The 26,168-nt window shown below is 45.1% G+C and overlaps 1 protein-coding gene across 18 annotated transcripts in view; it reads left to right on the forward strand.

Annotated features, from left to right (window-relative positions):
* Positions 1 to 26,168, forward strand: part of LOC140429761 (multiple PDZ domain protein) — a 488,055-nt gene that overhangs the window by 66,682 nt on the left and 395,205 nt on the right. For all 18 annotated transcript variants that reach the window (XM_072517160.1, XM_072517164.1, XM_072517169.1 and 15 more), the window contains exons 2-3: positions 9,272 to 9,334; positions 17,317 to 17,483. In XM_072517160.1, the coding sequence (XP_072373261.1) occupies positions 9,319 to 9,334; positions 17,317 to 17,483 (183 nt within the window). In that variant the 5' untranslated portion in view covers positions 9,272 to 9,318. The remainder of the gene's footprint in view (positions 1 to 9,271; positions 9,335 to 17,316; positions 17,484 to 26,168) is intronic.

A 26,168-nucleotide genomic window follows, 5' to 3' on the forward strand; every position in this document is an offset into this window, starting at 1 on the left:
ACACACATTAACCCATTCCACTGAGTGCAGCTTTGCACTATCAACTGTCTATCCTTCCTCACAGACTTGCTGCATACTATTTCTGCCTGTTCAACAGCTAATTTGATCCATATCCCTATCCTCTGATCCATAGCTCTGATTCCCATCCCCATGCCAAACTAGTTTAAACCCTCCCGAAGAGCTCTTGCAAACCTCCTACCGAGGATAATGGTGCCCCTCCAGTTTAGGTGCAATCCGACCTTCGTGTACAGGTCCCACCTTACCCAGAAGATATCCCAATGATCCACATATCTGTAGCCTTCCCTCGTGTACCAGCGCTGTAGCCCCGTGTTCAGCTGTACTCGCTCTCTGTTCCTTGCCTCACTTGCACGTGGCACCGGTAGCAATCTGAGATCACTACTCTGTTTGTCCTGCTCTTCAGCTTCCAACCTAACCCCCTAAAATCACTTTTTAGATCTTCATCCCTTTTCTTAGCTATGTCGTTGGTGCCTATGTGCACCACGATTTCTGGTTGCTCCCCCTCCCCCTTAAGAAGGACATGGGGGATGATGAGTCTAGGGAACGGTGTGTAGATAGTCTGGGTCACATTGAGATCAAAAAGGATGAAATGTTGGGTGTCTTAAAAAGCATTTATGGTAGAAATGTCCCCAGGGCCTGATGTGATCTACCCCAGAATACTGAGGGAGGCAAGGAAGGAAATTGCTGAGGCACTGACCAAAATTGTTGTATCCTCATTGGCTACAGGTGAGGTCCCAGAGGACTGGAGAATGGCCAATGTTGTTCCTTTGTTTCAGAAGGGTAGCAGGGATAATCCAAGAAATTGTAGGCCGGGATACGTCAGTGGTAGGGAAATTATTGGAGAAGATTCTTGGGGGAAGGATTTACTCATATTTGAAACAAATGGACTTATTAGCGATAGGCTACATGGTTTTGTGAAGGGGAGGTTAATGTCTCACTAACTTGAGGTTTTTTGAGGAAGTGACTAAGCTGATTGATGAAGAAAGGGCAGCAGATGTTGTCCATATAGACTTCAGTAAAGCCTTTGACAAGGTCCCTCATCGCAGACGGTACGGGATCCGAGGTGGGCTGGCAAGATGGACATAGAACTGTCTCGGTCATAGACGACAGAGGGTAGTGGTGGAAGGGTGCTTTTCTGAATGGAGGGCTGTGACTAGTGATGTTCTCCAGGGACCAGTACTGCGACCTTTGTTGTTCGTAGTATATATAAATGATTTGGAGGAAAATGTAGCTGGTCTGATCAGTAAGTTTGCGGATGACATGTAGATTGGTGGAATTGTGGATAGTGAATGGGATTGTCAGAGGATACAGCAGAATATAGATTGGTTGGGAACTTGGGCGGAGAAATAGCAGATGAAGTTTAATCCGGACAAATGCGAGGTAATGCATTTTGGAAAGTCTAATACAGGTGGGAATTGTACAGTCAATGGCAGAACCCTGAGGAGAATTGACAGGCAGAGATATCTGGGTGTACAGGTCCACAGATCACTGAAAGTGACAACCCAGGTGGATAAAACGGTCAAGAATGCAGATGACATGCTTGCCATCATTGGTTGGGGCATTGAGTATAAAAATTGGCAAGTCATGCTGTAGCTGTCGAGAACCTTAGGCCACATTTGGAATATTGTGTACAGTTTTGGTCGCCACACTACTAGAAGGATGTGAATGCTTTGGAGAGGGTATCGAAGAGGTTTACCAGGATGTTGTCTGATCTGGAGGGTATTAGCTATGATGAGAGGTTGGATAAACTTGGAGGTTGAGGGGCGACCTAATAGAGGTTTGCAAAAGTGGCATGGACAGAGTGGATAGTCGGACGCTTTTTCCCAGGGTCGAAAAGTCACTTACTTGGGGACATAGGTTTAAGGTGTGAGGGGCAAATTTTAGAGGAGGCTGCGAGACGGGCTTTTTTTACACAATGTGGTGAGTACCTGGAATGCGCTGCCGGGGGAGGTGGTGGAAGCCGATATGATAGCATCTTGACGAATACATGAATAGAATGGGAATCGAGGGATATTCCCCGGAGGACTGGAGAATAGCCAATGTTGTTCCTCTGTTTAAGAAGGGTAGCTAGGATAATCCAGGGAACTACAGGCCGGTGAGCCTTACTTCAGTGGTAGAGAAATTACTGGAGAGAATTCTTCGAGACAGGATCTACTCCCATTTGGAAGCAAATGGACGTATTAGTGAGAGGCAGCATGGTTTTGTGAAGGGGAGGTCGTGTCTCACTAACTTGATAGAGTTTTTCAAGGAGGTCACTAAGGTGATTGATGCAGGTAGGGCAGTGGATGTTGTCTATATGGTCTTCAGTAAGGCCTTTGACAAGGTCCCTCATGGTAGACTAGTACAAAAGGTGAAGTCACACGGGATCAGGGGTGAGCTGGCAAGGTGGATACAGAACTGGCTAGGTCATAGAAGGCAGAGAGTAGCAATGGAGGGATGCTTTTCTAATTGGAGGGCTGTGACCAGTGGTGTTCCACAGGGATCAGTGCTGGGACCTTTGCTGTTTGTAGTATATATAAATGATTTGGAGGAAAATGTAACTGGTCTGATTAGTAAGTTTGCAGACGACACAAAGGTTGGTGGAATTGCGGATAGCGATGAGGACTGTCAGAGGATACAGCAGGATTTAGATTGTTTGGAGACTTGGGCGGAGAGATGGCAGATGGAGTTTAATCCGGGCAAATGTGAGGTAATACATTTTGGAAGGTCTAATGCAGGTAGGGAATATACAGTGAATGGTAGAACCCTCAAGAGTATTGAAAGTCAAAGAGATCTAAGAGTACAGGTCCACAGGTCACTGAAAGGGGCAACACAGGTGGAGAAGGTAGTCAAGAAGGCATACGGCATGCTTGCCTTCATTGGCCGGGGCATTGAGTATAAGAATTGGCAAGTCATGTTGCAGCTGTATAGAATCTTAGTTAGGCCACACTTGGAGTATAATGTTCAATTCTGGTCGCCACACTACCAGAAGGATGTGGAGGCTTTAGAGAGGGTGCAGAAGAGATTTACCAGAATGTTGCCTGGTATGGAGGGCATTAGCTATGAGGAGCGGTTGAATAAACTCGGTTTGTTCTCACTGGAACGAAGGAGGTTGAGGGGCGACCTGATAGAGGTCTACAAAATTATGAGGGGCATAGACAGAGTGGATAGTCAGAGGCTTTTCCCCGGGGTAGAGGGGTCAATTACTAGGGGGCATAGGTTTAAGGTGAGAGGGGCAAGGTTTAGAGTAGATGTACGAGGCAAGTTTTTTTACGCAGAGGGTAGTGGGTGCACGGAACTCGCTACCGGAGGAGGTGGTGGAGCAGTGACGATAGTGACATTTAAGGGGCATCTTGACAAATACATGAATAGGATGGGAATAGAGGGATACGGACCCAGGAAGTGTAGAAGATTGTAGTTTAGTCGGGCAGCATGGTCGGCACGGGCTTGGAGGGCCGAAGGGCCTGTTCCTGTGCTGTACATTTCTTTGTTCTTTGATATGGACCCCAGATGTGCAGAAAGTTGTAGTTTAGACAGGCATCATGATCGCGCAACCGTAGAAGGCTGAAAGGCTTCCTGTACTGTTCTTTGTTCTTTGTGTTAGAAGTAAAAGTGGTTGAACAAAAAAAGGTGAAGGAATAGGCAAACATAAAGGGTGCGATATAACGACCGGATTGTGCCCAGTGGGGAGTTGTGCGAGCCGGTTAGATCACGGGAAGGACTGAAATTGGGATTCATGCCTTGCGCTGATTGGTTTCCGATCTAACCAGCCGTTGGCAGTTCCGGATCCTGCCTAGATGTGTTATGGATGCCTGGTCAGCTCTCAACAGTGGCTAAGAGACTGTACCAGAACCATAACGTTTTTAAGCTGGTGCGAAAAGTTTGATTTGTTCCAGGGGAGTGCTTTCATAAGAAATGGAGCTTTGTTATTTTATGAGCAAACTTTATTGAAACAAAAGAAAAACAACATTTAAACTTTTAAACTTCAACCTTCACACAAATATCACTTAAAATGAACATACAGTTCTCATTCCACTTACAAGGGCAGACAAACGTGATATTTATATTTACAAAGCAATTTTTTGCTGCAAGTTAAGATCCTTTAGAACCCTTTTCGAAAGCCTGTCTCTGGAGCAGTTTTTTACATGACTTCTTTCGGTGGCTTTTTAAATCCATCTCCTCACCTGTTCAAAACAGGATTCTTTTTCTCTCTCTATGCTCCGCCCTGCACCTCAAACAAAGATTCTCTCCTGGGGTGCCCGGGCTTGAACCCATAAGCGTTATTTTGATTGTTTTATTTCCTCCTCCTGTTTATACAAAAGAACAGAGCCATGCTGTTTATCTTCAACTAATCTCCCATTGACAGACAAAGAGGCCATCAGACTCTGTTATGGGCTTAATGGCTGATCAGACAGGAGTATAGGGGCATTCTGTGTATTTTCATTGATGTGTTTAAGTCTGAGACACTGTAACTCAGGCCAGGTGTGAGTGTATCCTTCTGACTCGGTGCTGGCAGTTTTCCCCTCAGTCTGCTTAACCCCTAAATTGCCTGTCCCATTTCTGGACCCAATTTTCTGATATCTCTCTCACGTAACAGTGGCAATAAACCAATTGACACCAATTGAGGCTAAACTCCATATCGTTAATGGCCTCCCGTGATCTAACTTGCTCCCCAGCGAGTGGTCATGCGGGCGCCCTTTAGTCCACCTCTTTTAAAAACATGAAGCTAGCGCAATGGCTGCTGAGGGGATCGGAGGAGGTGAGTAGCCATTTTTGAAATCGGGCAATCAACACGGGGCGATGATGCCCAGTGCTCAAGGTGGGTGGAGGAGCCCCCATGGGGGGACGGACCTGGTCGAGGATTGATCCTGGGCTGGGGGTGCAGGGGTTCAGCGACTGCAGGTCCTACATGCCATCCCACGGATTGTGTATACCCACAACAGAAGCAAGCACAGTATGGGCAGCAAGGTAGCACAAGTGGATAGCACTGTGGCTTCATAGCGCCAGGGTCTCAGGTTCGATTCCCCGCTGGGTCACTGTCTGTGTGGAGTCTGCACATTCTCCCCGTGTCTGCGTGGGTTTCCTCCGGGTGCTCCGGTTTCCTCCCACAGTCCAAAGACGTGCAGGTTAGGTGAATTGGCCATGATAAATTGCCCTTAGTGACCAAAAAAAGGTTAGGAGGGGTTATTGGGTTATGGGGATAGGGTGGAAGTGAATGCTTAAATGGGTCGGTGCAGACTCAATGGGCCGAATGGCCTCCTTCTGCACTATGTTCTAAGTAACTTCAGCTGCTGCCTGTCCTCCCACTGAACACCCCCAGGACTGAGCCCTATCGTGATAATATGGTGAAGGTCACTTTAACTCTCACTGACCGTGGCGGCCACTAGCTGAACAGCTGAAGGCTATTGCTAATTCAGAATAGGCATTGTTAGTTGTATGAACACTTCTCTGCTCTCGATTGGATTTCCGTGGGTAGACGTGCCATGTCTCAGACGAGTGTGGGTTGCCTAGACACTTTGCTTGAAAACTGGAGGGGTCAACACCACAGAGGCAGCAGTCAACAATCAGACACCCCAGAGCTGGGCTTCAGCACTGGGGATATCCCCGCGATCATAGGGTGTCTGTGTGGATCGGGGACCGGGGCCTCTGCTGAGGTCGGGATGGGTGGCATGTGCAGGCTGGGGTCCCCCTGCACAAGTGGCTCGTTGGATGGCATCCTGAGAGGAAGTGGGAACCATAAGGCTTCGGGGATTCAAGGGTACCGGGGTGGAAGCCAATATCAATTGTCGGTATCTCACTATCTCCAATTCCTTACAGATATCACATATGGATGGTATCAGGGACACTGCAGCAGCTGCCCTTGTGGTGCTGCTGGCAGTCCAGGCTGCCAGACACCGGAGAAGGTGGCTGCAGCAGTGTCAGCGCAGGCTCGAGGAAGCCTGCCCCATCAGGCGAGGGTGGGACCCAGCGAGGGAAGCCAGCTACGGCCAAAGATGTACAGGCATCCCTGGTCGTTTGAGGAGTTGCTGGACAGCATGTACCGTAAGTGGCTCCGCCACAACAAGGAGATGGTGTGGCACCCGTGCCATGTCCTTTCAGGCTTGGCACCACACGGAGGTGGAGGATACGCACTCCTGGTGGCCGTCAAGGTCACCGTGGCCCTGTACCTTTACGCTTGGGGTTCATCCCAGGACTCGAGTGGCGACTTATGTGGCATATCCCAACCTACAGCCCACAAGTGCATTCGTGAAATCACGGAATCCCTGTTTGCCTGGGCAGCCGACTACATAAACGTGAAATGGACCAAACCCCATCAGGATGTCCGGGCAGCAGGATTCTCCGCCATCAGCAAGATGCCCCAGGTCCAGGGGGTATTAGACGGAATGCATGTTGCCTTCTGCGCACCGGATCAACAGGGAGTGCCCTTCATCAACAGGGAGGGGTTCCCCTCTGAATGTTCAACTCTCTGAATGTTCACTGGTGACCACCAGCTCCCTATCATGCACGTGTGTGCATACTTCCCGGGGAGTGAGTCTGCACGACAGCTACATCCTGGGGCTGTCAGAGATCAGTGGCGTCTTCGAGGGACACCCCAGGATGATGGGTTGGCTCTTGGGGTTCAAGGGTACCTGCTGATGTTCTGGGTAAGGATGCCGTGCGGAGGCCAGAGACTGAGGCGGAGATCCGACATAACGAGGCCCATGTGTCATTGAGCAGTGCATTATACTTTTGAAAATGTGGTTCCGATGCCTCCACCGTTCTGGTGGTACATTGCAGTACACCCCCCAGAGGGTTGCCCGCTTTGTGGTGATCTGCTGTGCCCTCCACAACCTGGTACAGCAGCGAATCCTTGTGCAGGAGGAGGAGGGACATGCAGCCTCATCTGAGGAGGCGAGTGAGGAGAGCTGGACTGTGAGGGGCTGGAGGACGAGCCTGGGGAGGATCCCCCGGAGCAGCCGGTGGATGGAGGACAGGCGGCAGCGGCGAGGATCCGGCATGACCAGAGTAACAGAGTCAAGTACAATACCTGAACACAGGGAGATCTCAGGAAAATCTGGATGTGCATCTGGTGGATGCATCAAAGGGAAATATGGGGACGTTGTCATGGAAAGAGACCAAGCACTTGCAAGATGGACCGAAGACTTGTTTGAAGACAATAGACAATAGCCAGCAATTAAGAAAGACATGGATGGTCCAACGGACATGAAAATCGAAGTAATAACAACAATAAGTAAGATGAAAAACAATAAATAAAAGGCCCAAATGAAATAAATAGTCTCTGAACAAATTAAAAGTTTAGAACACCTTGGAATAGACTGACTCTTCTCTTTAATCTAAGGTTTATGATATGGGAGAAATCCTGGAAGATTCAAGTAAACCAATCTTTATTGTACCCCCCAAAAAGTCGGGAATGTGTACTCCATTGTGCTCCCAGTCTGATTAGTCACTTCATTAAGACCCTTTTTGTTTGTACTGATGAACCGTACTGGGGCAAGATAAAGACAGAACTTTAGCTCTTCATAATAATAACAATAGTGTTTATTATGACACGTAGGCTTACATTAACAATGCAATGAAGTTACTGTGAAAAGCCCCTCGTCACCAGCGCCTGTTCGGGTACACGGGGACAATTCAGAATGTCCAAATTAGACAACAACACGTCTTTCGGGACTTGTGGGAGGAAACCAAAGCACCCGGAGGAAACCGACGCAGACACGGGGAGAAGGTGCAGACTCCGCACAGATAGTGACCCAAGCCAGGAATTGAACCTGGGACCCTGGCGCTATGAAACAACGGTGCTAATCACTGTGCTACCGTGCAATGTGGTTTTGTAGAAGATAGAAGCATGAGAAATGTGATCTTTATGGTACATATGCTAACTGAAAGTGTCATGGATGAAAAAAGATGTGTTCATATGTTTTATTGATTATAGAAAAGCTTAATAAGGTGAAACATGAAGAGCTGATGGGCATTTTAAAGTCTCTTGACCTGCTTGTATAGCTACAATATTTAGGTGCCTTGTTCAATTCCGTTTCTGGCTGTTGGTGAATCTCAGGATATTAATGCCATTACTCGTCTCGGGGAGGTGATTAGACTCTCATCTTTGTGCCTATTTATGTCTCCCTCTCTCATTTGTGCTGCCCTCTCTCACCCTCCTAGTTTATGGTACTCTCTTAGGACTTGGACTTTCTAAGCAGTTTTTATTGGCCTTGACGCTGTTATTCTCACAACCTAAAATTAAGTGCTGTGATCAGAATAGTTGTTTGCAAGCGGTGACAATTGGGATACAATGCATGTATGATTTACGCATACATGGGCTGTTTCTTCTGAATCAGCAGCAGCATTTGAAACGTCTACTGTCCAATTCTCTATGTTGCCATCCAAGGTTGAGTAGGTGTCGAGGACTAGTTCTTTGTCCCCTGCTGCTTCTGAAGCGACCACAAAATTTGTGATGGGGTATCAGGTGACTAATTTTGTGTTTGCCATGTGTGTGGTCTTCTTGATTAACAAACTTGCCAAATGGGAAACACTAGGATTGTGCCTATATTGCTGAGTTGCACCAAATGTTGGGACATCAAAGCAGTACTGCTTTACTACTTGGGTTTCACCAAGGCTATGTCGTGCTTTTGTGAAGATCATTATATTCTTAAAGCACATAAAAGTAAAGATGATGGGTAATAGGTAGTTAATGGCACTGCATTGTTGATTGCAAATCCTAACAACATGAATTCTTGTATAACTGTGCAACCATCAGTGGCTAAATCTAGCCTCATAATTAATTAAAGGCAAATAATTACTGACCACTCAGCCGAAAAGAGGCCTTCAATGATTCCCTGCTTTTGTTCCATAATTAAAATGTTTCGGAGCAGGAGATATGCCTTCCCCTAGTGAGTTAGAACTTTCATTTGAAATTATATCCATTTCATTTAAAAAATGTATTTATTTTTACCTTTAAGATTGTGATCATTAAAGTAAGTTCCATCTCAAAAGTAATGGTTGATATGGCATCCATTTTGGATGCATTTATTCTCCAGGGGAATACCAGCTTCTCAACTGTATGTGTATGAAGAAGATGGCATGCACTTATATTTGGGGCTGACATCTGATTAATTATTTATTATTAAATGAGTGCTTGGCAACTTTAAATTACATTAAATACAGATGAACTCAAATGAATGGGTCCAAGCACTACAGATTATCAGTAAATATAATGGAATTCTTTGTCTGTACATTTATTTGAATTGCAAATACAATTCTATGAATTTCCTTTCAGGAGAATTTTGGCCCCAGTGAGAGTGACTGCACCTTGCAATTGGAAACATGTTGGAAGGCTTAGGTAAGAATTATGTTCAGTTGTCAGATGTTTTTATAACATAAATTAATTGGTTCTTTATCAATTAGAATGATACATGCTTCTGTTCTATTTAATTGTGTTCATGGTCAGAAGAGTGTGTTGTGATTGAAAATCAAATGCAGTATGATGTTTAGCTGAACTACAACTCCTGCAGTTTTTAACTTTTTTGAACCGTTTCAAATTATGAGAATCTAACTTGAATTGCACTGTCACCTAATGTTAAATTCAAGCCAAACTGGCTGTAATAACCCTTAAAAAAATAATTCAGACAGTTGGAACCCAGCTCAAAATGGTGAATAAAAGCAAAATACTTCAGAAATTGCAATAATGGGCGCGATTCAGTGAGCACTCTGCATCCGCATGGATCTGGGCGCAAAAGGGCAATTGCGCGAGAGCCCCAAATCGGACTCTGTGCCAGGCACCTGGCCGATCGCGAATCACCTGAATCGCTCTGACTGGCGAGATCAGGATCTCACCCTCACTGGTCCAGATCCTGATCTGCATATTTAAATGAGCCATTAGGATTGACCTGACATCCCCAAGACCTTGCCAGGGTGACATTTAGCACTAGAGCAAACATGGGCCAGACGTAACGGCACCTCAGGGGGTCCGGCAGGCGTTCAGAGGCCCCAGGGTGATCGGGGACAGGGCACCTGGGCACCTTGGCACTGCCAGCCTGGCACCCTCATAATGCCAACCAGGCACACTGGTAGTGCCACCTTGGCACTGTCAGGGTGCCTGGGTGACAATGCCAGGCTAGCAGCGCCCAGGTGTCAGGTTGGCACTGCCACGGGATTGGGGTTGAAGGGGAGACGTGTCAAGAAAGTGGGAGGGGCATGAAGGGTCAAATGGCACCCCAATCTAGAAGGAAATAAGTGTCGTCTTGGCGGGAAGAAACTTCGCAGGGCCAAATAAACAGCACGGAGGTGTTGAATTGGGGGTGCAGCACCCCGCCAAATGCGCCAAAAGTGGATTTTAACATTTGTCTGCCGAATTGTGCCCAATGTTGCCAGAAAGGACATTAAATGATAAAGAATAAATGTATTTCAATTATGTTTATCTAATGTGGTAATAATGTAAATCGCGGAGTGAGTTGGGTAATAATTGTAAAGGCATATCCACATCAACAACGGATGGAATGCTATTTGACAAATAATAAACTCTGAGAGAAGTAACATTGATTTATTAGTAGAACTGAGCACCAGAAAGGAGTTTTGCTTATGGAGACAGAGTGCATAGCTGAGGTGCGAGCAAAGCATTTTGTATCTTTCTTCACTTATGAAGCGGGTGCTACCAATGTAGCAATAAAGGAGGGGGCAGTACCAATATTGCAGAGAATGTAAGTAAAGAGGAAACACTTAAATAGTTGGTGGTCCTCAAAGTTGAAAGGTCACTGGCTTGGATGTAATTTATCCACAATTATTTGAGGGAAATAAGAGCACAAAATTGCAGATCGCCTGTCCAATTCTTGCATTCATTCCTGGATATGGTGGTGGTGCCACAAGATTGGAGTATTGAAAATTTTATTTCCCAGTTTAGGTGGGATTCAGTCAGCTACTACATCACTAATGTTGGTGATGGAGTAACGTTTAGAGACAATAATCCAAGACAAAATCAATTGGCATTTAGAAAAACGTGGGTTTATGTAATTCAACAAAGATTTGTTCTAGACAAATGTTACGATCCCAGCTGATGTTACTACTGGACAATCAGGTCCCAGGATAGAACCCAGGCTCAATAGACTGTAACTTTTATTTTTTGTTTAGCGATGTGGATCAACAGTCACAACTGCCAATTAACTTTTAAGAAAAGAATAAAACATTTATTAAACAAGAAAAAATGAACTATAATACACTACTCCTCTGCCCCACCTATATCTTCACTGATCTCCACGACTTTTAAGGATAACACAAGTTGACAAAGATATATCTTATAATGTTCTCAGTAAGTACATAATCCACGTAAAACAGGCACGATCTGGTCAGACACTCAATATAATTCCTGTAGATTGTTATGGTCCAGGATTTAGAGAACCCCAAAGTGTATCATGGAGTTCACCTGACCCATAACTTTGACTAGATTGTAGTTATGGGGAACACACGGGCCTACTTTATAGGTGTGATGCAAAATAAATCTACAGTACTTTTAAATTAAAACAATGATTATTTATGAAACAAATTAACACTTTATAAACCCACAGTAAACATCTTAACTATCAACACCAATAAATCCCCCAAAGAATACAGTACACTCTAAGTAACTCTTAATCTTTCCTTGCAACATCCATAAGACAAAAAGAACCCTTTTTACAGAAAGACATCAGGTTTAACTTTGCTACTGAAGTTACCACTTTGAAATCATCAAATGAACATTCATAAGCTTGCAGAGATTCATACACATCTTGCTGTGACTGCAGCTTCTCCAAATCTAAAACAAAACTAAAACACACCCTGTAGCTGCGAGTCTAAAGCGAAAGTAAAAGCAGGCAGACAGCCCAGCTCCCCACACTCTGACATCACTGATAAACACCCATTTCTGAAAGGTACATCCAGTACAGCTATTATATAAACCCCCATTTCTTAAAAGTACTCTCACATAACAAGATTTTATATCAAATCCCCCAATGCTGATCATAGTATGAGCTAATTGGTCTCACTGAAACTCTGACTTCTACACAACTGTTTCCACACTCCTCAGAATCTTCTCCTAAATTCTCTTGGAGACCATCACTAAGGATGGTCTTCCAGGATTTCAATCATTCCTTTCAGTATTCCTCTGCCTTGGATTGTCAGGGTCATTCAAGCTTCCACACAATCTCTCAGGCACCCAGCGATGCTAACACAACGTTACTGATTCACAGGCTGTATTAAAATGTCACCAAACTTTTGATTTACCCGAGATACTTGGTTTTTCACTTAAACTCTGGTACTTGCAGCTGTCTCTTTAATTCAGAGCACTTTCTCTACTTGTATAGTTTAACTTCACCCAACAGAACCATGTTCAACATTTTGTTCTTTGCTCCTTTAATTCTACTGTCTTCCTGAGACATTCTTTTTGTCCCAATTTCTGGACATTCTTTTGTTCTTTTGGGACATCTGGTCCGGGCAACTCCCTTGCCCTGTCTAACTTCTTCTGGATCCAGATAAAACTAAATGCAAAAATGGTTTCTAAACTAGGGAGGCTGCTGCAACAAACCAGTCTTTCTTTATACCCTGATTGTTTTCACATCCTAAACTCTCATTACCATACAGTCATCTAAACCAAGTCATTGATCCGTTTGAATAATGGTAGCACAGTGATTAGCACTGTTGCTTCACAGCGCCAGTGTTCTAGGTTCAATTCCTGGCTTGGTTCACTATCTGTGCGGAGTCTGCATGTTCTCCCTGTGTCTGTGTGGGTTTCATCCTGGCACTCTGGTTCCTCCCACAAGTCCTGAAAGAAATTTTTGTTAGGTGAATTGGACATTCTGAATTCTCCCTCCGTGTACCCGAACTGGTGCCGCAGTGTGGCGACTGGGGACTTTTCACATTAACTTCATTGCAATGTTAATGTAAGCCTACTTGTGACAATAATAAAGATTAAATTAAATATCGAATCATAAAAATTGAACTTACTTAAAGCTATGCCTTATTTCTAATACCTGTGTGCTGCTTCGGATAACACAGGCTGCTACTTGATGCAGTCTTAACTAAAGGATGCTCCGGACTCTGAAATGAGTTCAACGTGTTTATTGAACTATTAACACAGTTCTCAAATGAGTTCGACTCTCTGCTAATCTAACTGTAGTAACACAGTCTAACTGTACCAGCTTGCTCTAAGACTCGTGCTGGGGTGTGATGCTGCTGATCAACCCTGTGTAACTCTCTAGATGTCTGTCTGTGGAAAGAGGCAGGGTGTGAGTGCCTCATCCCTTTTATAGTGTTTATGTCATGCCCCCTTGTGGTGATGCCACCTCTGAGTGTCCTGACTGCCCATTGGTTGTGTCCTATTCTGAGTGTTTATCGGTTACATGTTTGCATATCATGACAATACCCACTGTTGCTAACTTTTGCTTGGTTCAATTGCTCTGTTTTATTACCTTTGCTCTCGAGTCGCCAGGTATCTTTATGATACCGCCACGAGGTTCAAGTCCGAGTAATGATCAATAACTCAATACACCGATTAGTAAGATTCAAATCAAAGCACATTTATTATACACAGTAATCGCTACTCATGCACAAATTCTACATCTAAGCTACTTCTACAACTAACAGGCCTATACTTAACTTCGGACTGGCCCACCAGGTCAGGGGAACAAATGGCCTTTCGTTCGGGTTCTGAGTCTGCGGGATTCGAAGTTGGTACGGATTGGTAGCTAGGAGCGCCTATCTCGTAGTGAGCGTTGAATTAAGACTTGCGGTCTTTCAGCGGTCGCTGCACCGGTCACGGTCAAGGTTGGTTCGCGTTGCTGGGTGACCCGGGCAGGAAGAAGAGAGCGAGTTGAACTTGGGGGCTTAACTTTATAGTCCCCAGGGGCTTCCCGCCTTTCGGGGCGGACCCTGTACCTGGTTCTAGGTGATTGGACTTCGTTCCAATTGCTTGGTTCGATTTCTCCAATACTGGAGCGGTTCCCTGATCGATGGGCGGTCTTGAGGTGTCCGTTAACCTCTTTTGTGTTGGCTTCTGCTGCCGCCGGGGAGTCTGGCTTTGCTTTGTTTATCCCAAATGTTTAAATTGCACCCAGGGATTGCGCAGTAGTATGTAGATGGCTGCTACATTATTATGCTGATGGTCGCTGGTATCGATGCTGTCTGGGCTTTTGCAGAGTTTTAATACACTGCAAACCTGTCCCTGCTGGTTTCTGCCTGTGTTGGCTGAATTTTCCTTCAGCCTTTGCCGTTCGCCATTTTAAATCGGGAGTTGGCCAACTTAGGTGGCTACACCACAGATACAAATATACATTACTTAAACCTACCTCTGTTTTGTGACACAAATCATGTTTGACTAACTTGATTGAATTATTTGATCCATCTCGGTCTCCTCTGGAGGTCCCCAGCATCAAGGGTGCCAGTCTTCAGCCAATTTGATTAGGCCATTTAGCCCATCGAGTCTGCTCCGTCATTCAATCATGGCTGATGTGTTTCTCCTCCCCATTCTTCTGCCTTCTCCCCATAACCCCCTATCTATCTCTATCTTAAAGACACTCAGTGACTTGGGCTCCACAGCCTTCTGCCACAAAGAGTTCCACAGATTCACCACCCTCTTGCTGAAGAAAATCCTCATCACTGTTTTAAAGGATCAATCCTTTAGTCTGAGATTGAGTCCTCTGCTTCTAGTTTCTCCTACTAATGGAAACATCATCTCCATGTTCACTCTATCTAGGCCTCAGTATTTTGTATGTTTCAATGAGATCCCCCCTCATCCTTCCGAACTCCATAGAGCACAGACCCAGAGTCCTCCACATGATATCAAAAAACTGCTGAAGGACCTGCGTATTGCAAAAGCTATGAGACCTGATAATATTCTGGCAATAGTTTCAAAGACCTATCTTCCAGAACTTGCAGAGCCTCTAGTCAAGCTATTCCAAAACAGAAGCAACACTGGCGTATACCCGGCAATGTGGAAAGTTGCACAGGTATGACCTGTACACGGAAAGAAGGAAAAATCCAACCCAACCAATTACCGCCCCATCAATCCACTCTGGATCAGCAGTAAAACCTACGCTCCCCTTGTTCCCGGCAGTTCCCCCCCCCCTTGTTCCCAGCTATCCCCCACCTTGTTCACAGCAGTCCCCCCCCCCCACCCTTGTTCCCGGCAGTCCCCAGCCCCCCCCCCCCCTGTTCCCGGCAGTCCCCCCCCCTTGTTCCCGGTAGTCTCTCACCCCCCACCCCCCTTGTTCCCGGCAGTCTCTCTCTTTCCCCCCCCCCCCCCCCACCCCTTGTTCCCGGCAGTCCCCGTCCCCCCTCTTGTTCCCGGCAGTCCCCCCCCTTGTTCCCGGCAGTCCCCCCCCCTTGTTCCCGGCAGTCCCCGTCCCCCCCCTTGTTCCCGGCAGTCCCTCCCCTTGTTCCCGGCAGTCCCCCACCCCTTGTTCCCGGCAGTCCCCCACCCCTTGTTCCCGGCAGTCCCCCCTTGTTCCCGGCAGTCCCCTCTTGTTCCCGGCAGTCCCCTCTTGTTCCCGGCAGTCCCCCCCCCCCTGTTCCCGGCAGTCCCCCCTTGATCCCGGCAGTCCCCCCCCCCCCCTTGTTCCCGGCAGTCTCTCTCTCCCCCCCCCCCCCCCCCTTGTTCCCGGCAGTCTCTCTCCCCCCCACCCCCACCCCTTGTTCCCGGCAGTCGCCCCCCTTGTTCCCGGCAGTCTCCCCTCCCCCCCTTGTTCCCGGCAGTTCCCCCCCTCCCTTGTTCCCGGCAGTTCCCCCCCTCCCTTGTTCCCGGCAACCCCCCTCCCCCCCCCTCCCTTGTTCCCGGCAGGCCCCCCCCTCCCTTGTTCCCGGCAGTCGTCCCCCCCCTTGTTCCTGGCAGTCGTCCCCCTTGTTCCCGGCTGTCTCCCCCCCCTTGTTCCCGGCTGCCCCCCCCCCCTTGTTCCCGGCAGTCCCCCCCCCTTGTTCCCGGCAGTCCCTCCCCTTGTTCCCGGCAGTCCCCCACCCCTTGTTCCCGTCAGTCCCCCCTTGTTCCCGGCAGTCCCCTCTTGTTCCGGAGGGTATAAAATTCTTGGTGTAAATTGCCTGGAATTGAATGTTCAAAGTTTGCTGAAGCTATCAAACTTGGAAATAAGCAACAAGATGCATAGTAACAGATTTCAGGAGGATATCAACAGACTGGTGAATTGAACGTGCACATGGCAGATGAATTGATAGAGATGTGTCAAGTGATATGTTTTGGAATGTGGAATGGGGAGAGGAAATATAACCTAAATGGTATAGGTTTAATAGAAACGGGAACAGAGAGACCTGGGGACGTTTGTACACACATCTTTGAAGATAGCAGGAGAAGGTGGTTCAAAAAACATATAGGATTCTTGGCTTTGAACAAATGGTTTCTGGCAAAAATTCAATACAACACTCCTTTGGCCTCAGCTGGAATATTGTGTTCAATTCTGGTTGGCACACTTAGATGGACTAGGCCTTGCAGAGGGTGCAAAACAGAATTACTGGAATGATACCAGCGATGAGGCGCTTCCATTATTTGAGGGACTGGAGAAGCTCGGGTTGTTCTCCGAACAGCACGGAACGGTAAGGGAAGATATGATCGAGGTTTAAAACCATGAACCATTTTGAGAGAATAGATTAGGAGAAACTCTTTCTAATCAGGAATGTCAGTAACCAATGGACACAGGTTTATGCTGACGGTCAAAAGAACCAGAGGTGATATGAGGAATCATTTGTTTGCACAGGGAGTTGCTGCGATCTGAAATGCATTGCTTTAAAGAGTATTCGAAGCAAATTCAATAATAACATTTGAAAAAAGCATTGGATAAATGTGTGAAGGGTAATTACTGAGCTTATGGGGCATGAAGTGCTCTCCTCAAACAGCCGACACAGACAAAATGGGCCAAGTAGCCGCCTTCTGTGTTGAATTATTCCATGATTTAATCATTCCAGCTAACTGCTTATGTACTGAGGCCAGATATGTAACATTCCATGTGGCACATAAAAGTCCCACACTTGCCTCACATCACCAAATATGGATGACTTCCCTTTTTAAATTGGTGCTCATCTGTTTGTCCTTATTGTTGGAATAGTGACTCCATCAAGCTAGCTTGTCTATGTCAGCAATCACTTTTAAATCAAATTTGCAAACAATCTAAACAAAGGAATAATATAATTCCCTCGAAATATGCAATTGAGCTCTTTGGAGGATTGGTGAGACATCAATCAGACTATATCTGTGGACCGTGTTCCTCTGTGCTTGCTGAATGTATTTTCCATTGCATAATATAGATTCACATTGTTTTTTGATGAATTTTTCACCTGAATTAATTGTACTTGTAGATACCCAGCGTGCTTTGCAGGCTGTAGAACGGTTACAAGCAAAGTTACGAGAAAGAGGGGATGTGACAAATGAAGAGAGACTGAGCTTGCTGAGATCTGTGCTACGGAGCCCACTCTTTAACCAGATCCTGAACTTGCAGAGCTCTGTTCAGCAGCTGAAAGATCAGGTAAAAGCCAAGAATATTATTAAAGCTGGTTTATTTTGAGTATTAAATTGGTTTTTCGTTTCAAAACTCTAATATTGACCATCACTGCGTATGCAGAGTAAGTGCATCTTATTGGTATCACTGCTGAGCAAAAACCTATAAAAATACTTTCTTATCATTAAGAAGTGAATATGTTAAGATATTCTACATTTGTATTTAATATTTCTTACTGAAATGAACAAGTCTTTGAACTGTGAACAAAACGTTTCTGTACCATTGCAATTTTATGAATTATCTGTTTAATTTGTTTTTCATCTTCTACACTTAAAAAAAATTGCATTGTCAGGCGGTTGAACTATAACTACTTCCTGTAAGGGTCCTTCTTGTTTATCTCCTTGTTTCCCCTTTTATTTTGCCATTATCATTTTTGTTCCATGGGTGATTACTAGACATATAACTTAAGTCAAGCAGCAGTGAGAATGAAGAATTCAGAAGTTACAGGAGGGAACACACTGCTATTTTGAATAGGAGGTTCAGACGTTTCGTTACCAGAGAGAGAGATGGGGTGGGGCTTAGTTAATTGATTGGCTGGTGCCTAATGAATTGTCCAAAAGACTGCACTCTGCCTGGTAACAGGTGGTGATTCAATTCGATTCTATCCCAATGGGATGGTTCTCAGAGACCTGAGGGGGCAGGTGAGTCCTAGATACAAAAAGACAAGGACCTGCTTTCTTTCCCCCTCCAGAAAAAGATGTGTGTGCTGGATTTCTGAAGCTGAAGAGAACCTGAATGAATGAATCTACTCTCTTTTTCTCTAGCTACTTGCTCTCTCTCTCCAGAAGGGCTGTGTTTTTGAAACTACAGAGACTTGAATTAATCTACAGTAAAACCTCAAACTGAAAGTAAAGTTTGAAGAGGAGTATGGTGCTAAAAATACCACCTGAAACACACTTTATTTTTTCTTTTACTTATAATTCTTTACACCTTTCTTCCTCTTTGTATTTGTCTATCATGTGTGTGTGTGTGTGTGTGTGTGTGTGTGTATATAGAGGGTGTGGAGGGGGAGTTAAAGCAGGGAATGTGGAATTAGAGAATAGTTGACCAGTTGTTTTTGCTGCATATTTCATTACATAAGAACTAGAAACAGGAGTAGGCCATGTGCCCCCTCGAGCCTGCTCCACCATTCAATGAGATCATGGATGATCTTTTGTGGACTCAGCTCCACTTTCCAGCCCGAACACCATAACCCTTAATCCCTTTATTCTTCAAAAAACTATCTATCTTTATCTTAAAAACATTTAATGAAGGAGCCTCTACTGCTTCTCTGGGCAAGGAATTCCATAGATGCACAACCCTTTGGGTGAAGACATTCCTCCTAAACTCAGTCCTAAATCTACTTCCCCTTATTTTGAGGCTATGCCCCTTAGTTCTGCTTTCACCCGCCAGTGGAAACAACCTGCCCGCATCTATCCTATCTATTCCCTTCATAATTTTATATGTTTCTATAAGAACCCCCTCATCCTTCTAAATTCCAACGAGTACAGTCTACTCAACCTCTCCTCGTAATCCAACCCCTTCAGCTCTGGGATTAACCTAGTGAATCTCCTCTGCACACCCTCCAGTGCCAGTACGTCCTTTCTCAAGTAAGGAGACCAAAACTGAACACAATACTCCAGATGCGGCCTCACTAACACCTTGTACAATTGCAGCATAACCTCCCTAGTCTTAAACTCCATCCCTCTAGCAATGAAGGACAACATTCCATTTGCCTTCTTAATCACCTGTTGCACCTGGAAACCAACTTTTTGCGACTCATGCACTAGCACACCCAGGTCTCTCTGCACAGCAGCATGTTTTAATATTTTATCATTTAAATAATAATCCCTTTTGCTGTTATTCCTACCAAAATGGATAACCTCACATTTGTCAACATTGTATTCCATCTGCCAGACCCTAGCCCATTCATTTAGCCTATCCAAATCCCTCTGCAGACTTCCTCTGCACTTTTTGCTTTACCACTTATCTTAGTGTCATCTGCAAACTTGGATACATTGCCCTTGGTCCCCAAACTCCAAATCATCTATGTAAATTGTGAACAGTTGTGGGCCCAACACTGACCCCTGAGGGACACCACTAGCTACTGATTGCCAACCAGAGAAACACCCATTAATCCACACTCTTTGCTTTCTATTAATTAACCAATCCTCTATCCATGCTACTACTTTCCCCTTAATGCCATGCACCTTTATCTTATGCAGCAAACTTTTGTGTGGCACCTTGTCAAAGGCTTTCTGGAAATCCAGATATGCCACATCCATTGGCTCCCCGTTATCTACCGCACTGGTAATGTCCTCAAAAAATTCCACTAAATTAGTCAGGCACGACCTGCCCTTTATGAACCCATGCTGCGTCTGCCCAATGGGACAATTTCCATCCAGATGCCTCGCTATTTCTTCCTTGATGATAGATTCCAGCATCTTCCTTACTACCGAAGTTAAGCTCACTGGCCTATAATTACCCGCTTTCTGCCTACCTCCTTTTTTAAACAGTGGTGTCACGTTTGCTAATTTCCAATCCGCCGGGACCACCCCAGAGTCTAGTGAATTTTGGTAAATTATCACTAGTGCATTTGCAATTTCCCTAGCCATCTCTTTTAGCACTCTGGGATGCATTCCATCAGGTCCAGGAGACTTGTCTACCTTTAGCCCCATTAGCTTGCCCATCACTACCTCCTAGGTGATAACAATCCTCTCAAGGTCCTCACCTGTCATAGCCTCATTTCCATCAGTCACTGGCATGTCATTTGTGTCTTCCACTATGAAGACCGACCCAAAAAACCTGTTCAGTTCCTCAGCCATTTCCTCATCTCCCATTATTAAATCTCCCTTCTCATCCTCTAAAGGACCAATATTTACCTTAGCCACTCTTTTTATATATTTGTAGAAACTTTTACTATCTGTTTTTATATTCTGAGCAAGTTTACTCTCATAATCTATCTTACTCTTTCTTTATAGCTTTTTTAGTAGCTTTCTGTTGCCCCCTAAAGATTTCCCAGTCCTCTAGTCTCCCACTAATCTTTGCTACTTTGTATGCTTTTTTCTTCAATTTGATACTCTCCCTTATTTCCTTAGATATCCACGGTCGATTTTCCCTCTTTCTACCGTCCTTCCTTTTTGTTGGTATAAACCTTTGCTGACCACTGAAAAATCGCTTGAAAGGTTCTCCACTGTTCCTCAACTGTTTCACCATAATGTCTTTGCTCCCAGTCTACCTTAGCTAGTTCTTCTCTCATCCCATTGTAATCTCCTTTGTTTAAGCACAAAACACTAGTGCTTGATTTTACCTTCTCACCCTCCATCTGTATTTTAAATTCCACCATATTGTGATCGATCCTTCCGAGAGGATCCTTAACTATGAGATCCTGAATCAATCCTGTCTCATTACACAGGACCAGATCTAGGACCGCTTGTTCCCTCGTAGGTTCCATTACATACTGTTCTAAGAAACTATCGCGGATACATTCTATAAACTCCTCCTCAAGGCTGCCTTGACCGACCTGGTTAAACCAATTGACATGCAGATTAAAATCCCCCATGATAGCTGCTGTACCATTTCTACATGCATCAGTTATTTCTTTGTTTATTGCCTGCCCCACATTAATGTTACTATTTGGTGGCCTACAGACTACTCCTATCATTGACTTTTTTCGCCTTACTATTCCTGATTGCCACCCAAATGGATTCAACCTTATCCTCCATAGCACCGATGTCATCCCTTACTGTTGCCCGGATGTCATCCTTAAATAACAGAGCTACACCACGTCCCTTACCATCCACTCTGTCCTTCCGAATAGTTTGATACCCTCGGATATTTAACTCCGAGTCGTGACCATTCTTTAACCATGTTTCAGTAATGGCCACTAAATCATAGTCATTCACGCTGATTTGCGCCATCAACTCATTTCCCTTATTCCGAATACTACGAGCATTTAGGTAAAGTACACTTATGTTGGCTTTTTTACCTCTGTTCTGAATCTTAACACCTCGATCAGTAACCTCTCCTAAGATATATTTCCTCTTAACCTTTCTCCTAATTTTCCTTGTCGTTGAACCCATATCTTCATGTAACAACCTGCCACGTCGCTTACCATTAATGTTTTCACTTCCCGTTTTATTCCTTTTAGTATTCCTGGTCCTATTCACTGAGCTCCCCTCAGTCACTGTACCTTGTACTGTCGCCCTTTTTGATTTTTGACTATGGCTTCTCTGCCTTACACTTTTCCCCCTTAGTGCCTTTTGTTTCTGTCCCTGTTTTACTACCTTCCAACTTCCTGCATCGGTTCTCATCCCCCTGCCAAATTAGTTGAAACTCTCCCCAACAGCTCTAGCCCAGGTGCAGACCGTCCGGTTTGTACTGGTCCCACCTCCCCCAGAACCGGTTCCAATGTCCCAGGAATTTGAATCCCTTCCTCTTGCACCATCTCGCGAGCCACGCATTCATCCTATCTATCCTGACATTCCTACTCTGACTAGCACGTGGCACTGGTAGCAATCCTGAGATTACTACCTTTGAGGTCCTAACTCCTAACTCCCTGAATTCAGCTTGTAGGACCTCGGCCCGTTTTTTACCTATATCGTTGGTGCCTATGTGCACCACGACAGCTGGCTGTTCACCCCCTCCCCCCCCCCCCCCAGAATGTCCTGCAGCCGCTCCGAGACATCCTTGACCCTTGCACCAGGGAGGCAACATACCATCCTGGAGTTTCGATTGCATCTGCAGCACCGCCTGTCTATTCCCCTTACAATTGAGTCCCCTATCACTATAGCCCTGCCATTCTTCTTCCTGCCCAGCTGCGCAGAAGAGCCAGCCACGGTGCCATGAATCTGGCTGCTGCTGCCTTCCCCTGGTGAGCCATCTCCCTCAACAGTATCCAAAGCGGTATATCTGTTTTGCAGGGAGATGACCGCAGAGGACACCTGCACTGCCTTCCTACTCTTGCTGTCTTTTGGTCACCCATTTTCTATCTCCCTCAGTACCTTTCACCTGCGGTGTGACCAACTCGCTAAACGTGCTATCCACGACGTCCTCAGCATCGCCGATGCCCCAAAGTGAGTCCATCCGCAGCTCCAGAGCCGTCAAGCAGTCTAACAGGAGCTGCAACTGGACACTCTTCTTGCACGTGAAGGAGCCAGGGACAGTGGACATGTCCCTGAGCTCCCACATCGCAGATGAGGAGCATGACACGGTCTGAGATCTCCTGCCATGTCTGAAACCTTCGGTTAATTTCAAAAATTACAACCCCCCCCCCCCCAAATAGATAAATAAATAAATAAACAACGAAGAAAAAAATAAATAAATATACCAATGTAAAGAAAAAGAAAACAGAAACACTGTTTACCCGTCACTTACCAGGGATAAAAAGCACCTCCTCTCCTCCTCCCCCCACCCCCCCCCCCCCCACAGCTTCGAATTCCCACCTAGATTCAAATTCCCAAACTCACCCTTGGTTCTGTCTCACTCTGGCTGTGTCTTCCCTGGCTCACTGGGAGAACTCACTGGGAGTGAGTTTACAAGTTGCTCTTTTTAAATTGTCCTGAATTGACTCCCCTCCCCCACCTGCTTTTAGATCAAGGTAGATTTAAGTAGATTACTGTCTTGTTCTTAATAAAAAAAACATTGTCTTTACATTTACAAACTGGTGACTAATTATTGGGCAACCAAAGGCCAAAGATTTTGGGTATTTTTCCAAGAATTATTGTTGAATTCACTTGTGTTGCTGGAATTGACTGCACTCTAGCCCAGGGTGTCGTAACATTCCACTTAAAGAAAGAATGACTTGCATTGATATAGTGCCTTACATAGCTTCAGTTCATTCCAAATGGCTTTGCAGTCAGCAAAGTACTTTGGAATTGTAGTCGCTGTTGTGATGTAGGAAATATATGTGCTGATTTTAATGTAACAACATGTCCACAGTTGAAGGTTAGACTTGAGCAAGGTAAAACCTAATGGAGTTGGTGAAAAAAAAAGATGTAGAGTGATGGGAACCTGGTGAGAAAGAGGATACAGCCACAAAGTGGATGAGTTGGAATTTTTATGAAATTAGCTCAGAAGGATTGCAGAGATGGAATTGAGTTTGGAGATGCTGGAAACAGGGATGAACGTTTTAGTGGTATTGGAGGTGAAATTGGAATTGTGATATCTCAGCAACAGTAACATTTGAATTTATAAAGTTGTTTTAACATACATAGCCCCAAGGGGCATCATAGGATTCTTAGAAAACCAAATTTGACACCAAGGTCATGATTTCTGCAATGACTGAGAGGTTGTCCGTTGTGGTGAAAATAGTGGAAATGCCTGATCATCCTGAGCACCAGCCCCGAACAAGGCAATTCCCAATTTTGAGGGCATGGAATTGGGGCCTTTATGCACATTTTATGGAGGAAGCTCATTGGCTGCCACAACTGAATTTGGATTTTGGTCGGCCAGGAATGTGATTGGACCAGGTAAGAACTTTGTTGATTTGTTTGGATAGATAGGGTACTCCTTTTGCTCTCCTCCCACCTTTGGTAGAGGCCAGTTGAGTTTTGTAATTGTTAAAAGTGGCAAATGTGCATAAAAAGTGCAGAACTGTCAATAGACCTGTCAAAACCACCAGAAACACCTGACAAACTGACGAGGTTTTTAAAATTCCGGTCTTTAAATCTGTGAACAACTGTCTGAAGTGTTAAAAAAAATGATTGCTTGTTGTTTCACTTTGTTTGTTGATATAAGCATCGGAAGGGGTATTGAGTACAAGAGTTGGCAGGTCAAAGTATAAGACTTTGGTTCGGCCATATTTGGAATACTGCGTACAGTTCTGGTCGCCACATTACCAAAAAGATGTGGATGCTTTGGAGAAGGTGCAGAGAAGGTTCACCAGGATGTTGCCTGGGATGGAGGGCGCTAGCTATGAAGAGAGGTTGAGTAGATTAGGATTATTTTCATTAGAAAGACGGAGATTGAGGGGGGACCTCATTGAGGTCTACGAAATCATGAGAGGTACAGACAGGGTGGATAGCAAGAAGCTTTTTCCCAGAGTGGGGGACTGAATTACTAGGGGTCACAAGTTCAAGGTAAGAGGGGAAATGTTTAAGGGAGATATGCGTGGAAAGTTTTTTACGCAGAGGGTGGTGGGTGCCTGGAATGCATTGCCGGCGGAGGTGGTAGAGGCGGGCATGATGGCGTCATTTAAGATATATCTGGACAGATAGATGAATGGGCAGGGAGCAGAGGGATACAGATCCTTAGAAAATAGGAGACAGTTTTAGATAGAGGATCTGGAATCGGCGCAGGCTTGGAGGGCCGAAGGGGCCTGTTCCTGTGCTGTAATTTTTCTTTGTTCTTTGTTATTTATAACCATTGTTATATTACAAGTTTGTAATATGTCGTTGCTCTTTGCTTTACACTTCCAGAATGGTCTGATGGTTAGATTCAAAAGAAACTACCAATCTTCAACTTAAAGCAAATAGGTTTAATTTAATAACGAATTAAATAATGTTGAGTTGTGTTTGTTCACTCTCACTGAACTATAACTGGTGATAAAATAATTGAGAATAAGTAGTAACTATATTTAACTACATGTGCTAACTATTCTATATCTCTCTAACACTCTGCTCTAACAATCACTCCTGGTTCGAAGAGACCCAAGATCCTTTGAGTCCACATATATATATATATGAATCTAGTGCTGCTATCTAGTGGTTGTCTTACACTATGATGTAGTCATTAATCCTTTATATATCTTCATATATACATGTCACTACAACCCTGAGGTTTGTATTTCTGGGTTAATACTACATGACTGATTTCGCAACCAACAATTATCATAGTATGGTGCCTGCCATTTCCAAGTTTGATTGACAGTTACAGGTGGTTGCCAACTCTGATGTGGATCTATGAATTGTACTGCTTATTGTTTTAAGGGGTTGTGCTTTGAATGAAGTATTTGTTGTTAGAAGGATTTATGCAGCTGAAGAAATGCACATGTACTAAATGGGTTCTGATAAATGATACTAGGAATTTCACATGCTGGTGTCAGGGCAAAGGATGGTGGCTGGGAGAATGGATTGACACTTAAGTTGGCATAAAGGTTATAAGGAGCCATAGGTGGTGGATACAGTGATTAGGTTGGCATGGAAAGTATGAGGGAAAATAGGATGTGGGTGCAGAGGTATAGGTTGGCAGGGAGAATATGATGGACCATGGGGCGAGAGTATAGGGCATGCGATGGCATGATTCGTTAAGGAAGGTATGGGCCAAGTAGACTGAGTACATGGTATAATTCGGCAAGGTTTGGCATTAATGTAGTGGGGACGTTTTCATTTTTATTTTTGGGTACAGTGCTGGGGCCCCAAGGCTGGCCTTGCGCCCAGTCAGCCTCTGCTCCCAGCAGCCTACTCAATTCTACTGAAGTTGCCTGCCCTGACTCCTATTTAAGCCTGCCCCGTCTCCTGTCAGGGCCAGCCCCAATCTGGTCTGCTATTTTAAAAGGTCAGATTTGTGGAGTTGGGTACTCACCCAAGTCCATGCACCCAAGCAGGGAGCAAATATCTGGGGTCCACGACAATATGAGGAGATATTGGGACAGGAGTCTGCACGTCCTCTCCCGTGTCTGCGTGGGTTTCCTCCGGGTGCTCCGGTTTCCTCCCACAATCCAAAGATGTGCGG

The sequence above is a fragment of the Scyliorhinus torazame genome, chromosome 9 (assembly GCF_047496885.1).
Source record: "Scyliorhinus torazame isolate Kashiwa2021f chromosome 9, sScyTor2.1, whole genome shotgun sequence".
NCBI lineage: Eukaryota > Metazoa > Chordata > Chondrichthyes > Carcharhiniformes > Scyliorhinidae > Scyliorhinus > Scyliorhinus torazame.